Source organism: Ictidomys tridecemlineatus, chromosome 4 (genome assembly GCF_052094955.1).
Source record: "Ictidomys tridecemlineatus isolate mIctTri1 chromosome 4, mIctTri1.hap1, whole genome shotgun sequence".
Taxonomy (NCBI): domain Eukaryota; kingdom Metazoa; phylum Chordata; class Mammalia; order Rodentia; family Sciuridae; genus Ictidomys; species Ictidomys tridecemlineatus.
The window spans coordinates 13,776,808-13,784,960 of NC_135480.1; the positions used below are offsets into that span (position 1 = coordinate 13,776,808).

The 8,153-nt window shown below is 36.2% G+C and overlaps 1 protein-coding gene across 1 annotated transcript; it reads left to right on the forward strand.

Moving 5' to 3' along the window:
* The first annotated feature begins 1,015 nt into the window (after positions 1 to 1,015).
* On the forward strand, positions 1,016 to 1,939 carry LOC101970945 (olfactory receptor 5B2). Its single transcript, XM_013361290.2, has one exon. It carries the CDS (start codon positions 1,016 to 1,018, stop codon positions 1,937 to 1,939), a length of 924 nt encoding a protein of 307 aa, XP_013216744.2.
* The last annotated feature ends 6,214 nt before the right edge of the window (positions 1,940 to 8,153 follow it).

Here is an 8,153-nt window from a genome sequence, read left to right on the forward strand (position 1 = left end):
TGATGTGCCATCTCTCAGAACTGTCCCTTCAGGGGGAGCATACTCCAACCACACCAGTCACCCCTCCACATTACTGTGTATGGAGATTTGCTGGCACGATTCAAGAATTAACATTATCTTCAAACTATTCAAATTTCACACTGTCAGCTGGTGTAGGTGTTCTGCTGATAACAGGCTTTAGATTGTGTAGATTCTGGGGCATCTGTTAAATGCATTCAAAGCTTGTCAATTTATTTATGATTCTTTTTAGCTGAGGGGGTCATTACATTCGTTGTTTGTTGGCTTATTACTTTTCTTCTGACAAAAGGAAAAACATAGTGAGGAAGGTGAAATTTTCACCCACTCAATCATTTGATTCACTGTTGTACCCTAAACAGTTTTGGACAAAGGAGCCAAGGAAAAATTGTAAAGTGAATCAACTTCAATTTGTTTGAAATCCAGTTTAAAGAATTAGATTTGGGAACTACTTGACATGGGTTAAAGTTGGGATGAGTCCAGGACAGAGATTGACAAATAGTACTTGTATCAATAGAATAGATTTCTCATGCTTAATAATTTAAAGGAGTATAACAACTCATTAAAATCATAATACTGCTGAGAGGAGACAGGAAATGTGCATCTAAACTAACTGCAAGAGTTCTGGGCAGATGAGCTGCATGGAAGCATCAGCTTTTCCTAAGCTCAGAAGTGAATTCACAGATAGGTATATACAGATATTTTGATTAAATTATTTAATAGTCTACACCTTGGTTAAGAATTATAGAAGATTTTAAAATTGGGCAGATAATGCATAAAGAGTCTTTGAATTCACAGAATTCAACCCTGTATGTAATTAACTGCAACACATTTGATTTGTAAGATGTGATTTTTCAGGAGAAACCCAAATTATAGATATTGGTAGAAAGAAATAACACATTTTCCATGCATATTTTTTATAGCAATTCAATGTCTTCATTATTCTGTACTTCTAGTCCGGCTTGACTATAGAACATCAAGAGATTCTCAGACAACGTTGATGGAGAACAGGACAGAAGTGACACACTTCATCCTGCTAGGACTAACCAAGGACCCAGGTCTGCAGCTTCCCCTCTTTGTGACCTTCCTCCTCATCTACACCATCACTCTGGTTGGGAACCTGGGGATGATCCTGTTGATTGTCTTGGACTCCCGTCTCCACACTCCCATGTACTTTTTCCTGGGCAACCTGTCGCTGGTGGACTTGTGCTACTCTTCAGCTGCCATTCCCACAGTCATGGGTGGGCTCCTTCCTGGAGACGAGGTCATCTCCTATGGTGCTTGTGCTGCTCAGATGTTCTTTATTACAGGTTTTCTTACTGTGGAAAATTACCTTCTGTCCTCAATGGCCTATGATCGCTATGCAGCAGTGTGCAAGCCCCTGCACTACACCACCACCATGACAACTAGTGTGTGTGCATGTCTCATCATAGGCTCCTATGTCTCTGGTTTGTTCATTGCCTCCTTCTACACTGGGAACACCTTCAGTCTCACCTTCTGCAAGTCCAATGTGGTCCATCATTTTTTCTGTGATATTCCAGCAGTCATGGTTCTCTCTTGCTCTGATAGACACATGAATGAGCTTGTTCTTCTTCCTGTCTGTGCCTTCAATGTGGTTTTTGCTCTCATTGTTATCTCAATATCCTACATATTCATTTTTACCACAATTGGAAAGATGCGCTCAGGTGCAGGCCATCAGAAGGCGATATCCACCTGTGCCTCCCACTTCACTGCAGTCTCCATTTTCTATGGGACCACCATCTTCATGTACTTACAGCCCAGCTCCAGTCACTCCATGGACAGTGACAAAACTGCATCTGTGTTCTACACCATGGTCATCCCCATGCTGAACCCTGTGGTCTACAGCCTCAGGAACAAGGAGGTCATGAATGCATTCTCAAAGATTGTTTTAGTGTCAAAATAATCTTTAGATTTTAGATTAAATTTGTTGGGGTGCATAATACTTGTTCATTCCTTTCATTGTCCATGTTTTGTCACATTTTAAAACCCACCTGACTTCAAGTTCTTTTACTTCTGCAAAATACTGTGGTCTAGGAAAAAGGGAACAACAGATTCAGACTCATAATGCCTCAATAAGAATATATCTGATACATTGGTGTCTTCTTATCAAAAGCTTTATTAAAGGTATGGATGCAATCAATAATTTCCCATGCAATTTTTTCTACATCAATGCAAATATATGTAAAATAATTGCAGAAAATCTCACAAGGAAAAGAAATGGAGACTGGTGAATCGTGACCATATTTGCACATGGGTGTGGCTAATTTGCCAGAATGAAATGTCATGTGGATATTTTTGGTGTTGAAGTTAATGTGTTCTTTGACTGGATAAAAGGATACACGAATAGGAAACCATTTTACTGTGCAGCTGAGAGGATATTTCTGAAGCAGTGTAGTTTGAAAAGAAGTAAAGAAGATCTGTTCAATCAGTGTGAATGGCCATTGTACAATTCAGTAAGGACTCACCTGAACAGAACACAAAGGGGAGGAAGAACAGTCATCCCCTCTGTCATTACTGAACATCCATGTTCTTTCTTAGACAGCATAGCCAGTGCTTTTCAAGCCCTCATTCTCCAACACTTACACAGTTACCCCTCTACCCACCTCTCTCAGGCCTTTCTACTCACTGAGTTGTAACACCCGCCTTCCTGACTCTCAATTTACAGATAGCCAAGCTGGTCCTCCTTCACCTCCATAATCACGATTCCATATCCCATACCATAACGGATCTCTTATTTGTGCTGTGTATTGAATTGATTGTTTCCCCTGACTAGTGCACTAGTACTTAGTAATCATCATTTAATATTTGATTTCTGTTTGAATATAAATGCACATATAATATTTTTATCTTTCCCACTATTATAAGAGTCCCAATTTGAGGAAAAAAAATGAAACTCATTAAATGAACGTATGTGCTTTAACCTTGCATATTTTAACAATAGATGAATAAATCTGGAATCTCATGTGAATTAATATGTATTTTTGAGTCATTTGATATAAACAACAGATATCTATTTTAATTTTCAAAGGGTATGTAGCCAGAGCACCAGAAATATTGAGGAAAAGTAACAATAGTTTTGATGTATTTATATATCATTAAAAATTTTTCAGGTTGTTGAAAATTTATACTGAGAAAAAAATAACGTTGGACTTTTTTGAAATGCTTTGAACTTAATTCTGACCATTCCTTTTTACATTAGTTGGGTTGTGTTCTCTCTTGCCACTCCCTAGAGTTCCACCCCACTTCTCTGATTTTCTTGCTGTTGCTTCACAACTTTATCCATGATCTGGCCCCAGGGCCTTGGCAATAGCCATTCCCTGAGTGGAATGTTTTGTTTCCATTCAAGCTACTGCAGATATGTTACTTGTCATGGAGTCCTTCCCTGACCACCTTCATAAATAGTCCCCTGCACTCCCCACTCACACCCTGCACTCTCCTATGTTGCTCTTCACAGTTCACAGTTCTTATCACCCTTTTCCAAAGACATAGTCACTTATTTGTTGCTCATTTATCTTCCTTATCTAGAATATGAATTCCCAAGAACAATGATTTTATCTTTTTTTTCACAACATACTCGTCAGTACCTGAAGAGATGTCTGTTTCATAGTAGATTCTCAAAAATATTTAGTAAACAAAGGATCAGATTAATTAAACATTGAGTAGTATTGCACCAATAAGTTAACTTTTGAGGCAAAAATAACAATTCCTCCTGCAAATAATTAAGAACTATTACTCATCCTGTTTAGCTGTAATGGGACAGGAAGATATAATCAGAAGATTAATTACTTTTGTGAACGTGAACCATATCGTATAATACCTTATAAATAAACAGTATTAATATTTAACACTTGGAGCTTCAATATGTTTTAAAGAATGTGCTATAAATTCCATAAGTGTCATGTACTTTTCTTCTTGAAAACCCCTTGAGGATGACATGATATCATATATCCTCTGGAACAAAAGAGAAGCTAAAATTTGAAGACCACCTACTCCTTATAGGAATTTGAGGCAAAGCAAACTAGATACACAGGACATATATATAATTATGACATCTATAAACATGAGGAGAGATAATATTGGGAAACACGATTATCCACAGGCCTGGGTTCAAAAGTGGAACTTTGGAACTTCTGTAGCACCAGACTGAGATCTGCACACAGGCAGGAGGTATTCAATTTCGGTCTACAGTAGTGCCCGCTGTGGAATGTGTCACAGTGTGTACCCAAGACTAGCAGCTGTGTTCTTCAGGCACAACCTGACAACAGTCAACCTGAATGGGCAAGGAACTTCTTTCACCAATCCAACCCCTACCACAGGAAGACAAGTGTGAAACAAGACACATTTATTTTGGGGTGGGTCAGCAGAGTAAGCTCAAGATTTTCATTGGTTTTAATCGGTGGCTGACAAAAACTAAGACTAGGCAGATGCAAAAGACAAAACTCTAGACTACCATTGGGAAAGGCATGTGGCAAAGCACAAGTCACCACAGGATGGTGACTCTAGAAAAAGAATGGAGGCTTACCTTTTCCCTAGAGAGAGGCTTATATGGATGATCTGTGCCTGCTACACACTCCCCCAGATCATCTGAACAACACATCAAATGTAGGGTAGGACAAACCTGGGCTTAGATTGCCCTCTAGTACTAAAACAGTAGCAACCTATCAACAGCAGACTCCTGGAATTTAGAACCTGGGTAACTATGTTCTCAAACACTTAGTGGAAGTGGTATAGATGCCACCAAAATAAGCAGCCTGCTTAACAATTCTGGGAAGACAAGTGCAATCAATTTCAGATTGGATAAACTAGATTAAATACCCAACTCAATAATGATCATATGATAAAGCATACCAACAAGCATCAAGAGCTCTTAAGAAACTATGTTGTCACGTTTCAAGTAAGATGGCAGGAACTGGCCAGATAGTAAGAAGTATGGGATGACTCAGAGAATATGAAAGAGATGTTTTATGGAAACTCAATGAGTTTGAGGAAAACACACAGAAGTGATTCAATACAAGTTTAAACAAGGAGATGGAAGCTATTTACAAAATTAAAGAGAAATCCTGGGTGTGAAAACTATACTCAGGTAAATTAAAAGCACAACAGAAGGTATAAAAGCAGACAGATCAAACAGAAGAAAGAATTTGTGATCTTGGCAAACGGAAGCTTGAAAATGCACATTCAGAAGAGTAAAAGGAAAACAGAATGAAGACGAATACAGAAAACTTGAGGGAAGATTGTAAAAGTATTAAAAGAGTAAGATTCCATTACAGGGTCAGGTGTCATAGTCACTGGACACTAGCGAATTTAGATCAACTGGATCCATCCCAAGATACCTCATAGTCAAGCTGGCTAAGGAAAAATATCAGGATTCTCAAGGCCACAAGAGGGAAACAAACAAACAAAACAAAACACATAATACATAAGGGTGTCACAGTTGGCCAGATGGTCACACTAATCCAGAGGAGATCTTTTTTTTTTAGAAATGAAGAACAGATCAAGGCATTTTCAGACAAAGAAAAACCAAGAGAAATGATCTTCAGCAGACCTATCCTACAAGAAGTTCTAAAGGAAGGTTTTCAAACAGAGAGAGACAGTCAACATGGGAGCTATTAAACTAACAGGTAAGAGTCATTCTCCGACACATTCAAAGTGCTCTGAGGCTGTAAGCATGATGCATAAATCATCCATATCTTTGATGAAAGGCTCAAAACCAAAAGTTTAAATTTAACTAACTAAATGAATTTTAAGAGCTAGGAAATATAGAAAGATGTAGGAAGGGATATGAAAAATTCAACATAGCAGGGAATGAATGGAGTGCAAATGGAAAGTTTTCTTATCAGTCTATTTTCACTATTTTATTTCTTAGATTTATATTCATTTTAAGTATTACCTTTGCAAAAACCTGTTACATTAAAAAAAAAAGGAAATTCACTTGTGTGTGTTTTGGTAAGAAGAAAACAAAAACAGTCAACCCCAAAACAATAATCAATGAATCAAAACACACTACCATAGGAAATCTCCTCATCACAAGGAGAATATAAGAAAGTAAAATAAGAAAAGGAGTTATAATGAAACCAGAAAACAACTCACCAAATGGTGTTAGTATGACCTTACCTATCAATGATTATGTTGAATTGTAAATGAATTAAATTCTCCAGTAAAAAAAAAAGACACTTGAATGAGTGGATAATAAAACAAGATCCAAATATGTATTTCTTACAAGAAATTTAGTTCCCCTCTAAGGATATAGATAGATAAAAAGTGAACTATTGGAATAAAATATTCCATGCAAACAAAAATTGAAAGAAAGCAGAAGACATATCTGATAATCAGACTTAAAATTTTTTTAAAAGTAAAAAAGAAGAAACAGAAGTTCTCTGTATATTGATAAGAATATTGATTTACAAAAGGAAGTAATAATTCTAAATATTTATGCGCATTATATTGAAGTATCAAATGTTTAAATCAAACAGTATTTAATATAAAGAGAGAGATTCTTGCTATAATAGTAATACTTGTCGGCTCTCACACTCTCCTTTGATCAATGGACAAATCATCCAGTAGAAAATCAACCAAGGAACAGCAGAGTCAATTGCACTCAGACCAAAGGGAACAAGCAGACATCTACTGACATTTTAAGACACAAATGAAATATACACATTCTTCTTATCAGCACATGCAACATTTTTCAAAATAGATTTTGCCATAGACCACAAAATTTCTACAAAAATTTTCAGTTGAAATCTTACTGCTTTTCTTTTCTGACCACAATGCAATAAAGTAGAAATCAGCAATAAGAAAAAATATGGAAAACGTAGAGATACATGAAAAGAAAACAAGGTAATTTTGAACAACCAATGTGTCAAGAAAGAGATTAAGAAGTACATTTTAAAATGTACTGAAATAAATGAAAATTGAGATACGACATACCAAAACCTAACAGAGCAAAAGCAGTACTGAGAGATAGGCTGGTGGCAATCAATACCTACATCAAAAAAAGCAAAAGGATCTTAAATTTAAAGCTTATCTTTCCATCTCAAGGAACTAGGGAAACAGAACAAAGAAAACTAAAATAGAATGGAAAAAAAGAAAGAAAAAAAGTCAAACCAGAAAAAAATGGAGCCTTAAACTTTCAAGATCAACAAAACAAAGAGCTGGTTCTTTGAAGGATAGACAAAATAGATGAATCATTGGCTTGAAAACTAGGAAAATAAAGATTCAGATAAACCAATTCACAGATGAAAAGGAAAAATTTACAGCAGACATCAGAAACACGAAAGCTTGAGATTACTATGAACAATTACAGAAGGAAATTCAATAACCTATAAAATGGACATAGACACCAACCAAGATTGAATCAGAAATCCTGAATATTGAACCAATAATAAAAATATCACAACAATTAACATCTCATGACAGATGTCTTCACTATGGATTTCTAGGAAAAAGAACTCTTACCAGTTCTCATTAAATTATTCCAAATATGTAAGAGGAAGGAATTATTTGAAATACATTTTCTTAGCTGACAATACTCTGACACCAAAACCAGGTAAGGACACAATAAAAAAACTATAAAAAAGGCCAATATTCTTGAACACATATCAAATTCTTAAAACACTAGCAAACTGATACCATAGCATATCTGGAAGATTATTCACTAAGGTCAAGTTGGAATCATCCCAGAATGAAAGAAGGGCCAACATATGCAAATCAATAAACGTGATGACAAAACTATGTTATCATCCCAATAAAAAGGCATTTGATAATATTTAAACTTCCTCTATTAAAAAATGCTGAACAAACTAGGTGTAGAGGCAACACACTTCAACACAATAAAGGCCATTTACATTAAACCCACAACTAACATTGAACTGAGTGGGGATAAGCTGATCTCAGATCTGGAACAAGGCAAGAATGCTCACTTTCACCTCTTTTACTGAACAGAGTGTTGGAAGTTCTAGCCAGAGCAATCAAGCAAAAGAGAACTAAAGTGCATCCATTTGGGAAATCACATTTTCAAGGTTGAAAAGAGATATAGGACCTACAGAAAATCCCAAAACCTCACCCCCCAAAATTGTTGAAATTAATAAATGAATTCATCAAAGTTGCAGGATACA

What these genes read in the sequence shown, in the direction of transcription:
- LOC101970945 (XM_013361290.2), top strand. Translation starts at nt 1,016, where the DNA reads ATGGAGAACAGGACAGAAGTGACACACTTCATCCTGCTAGGACTAACC.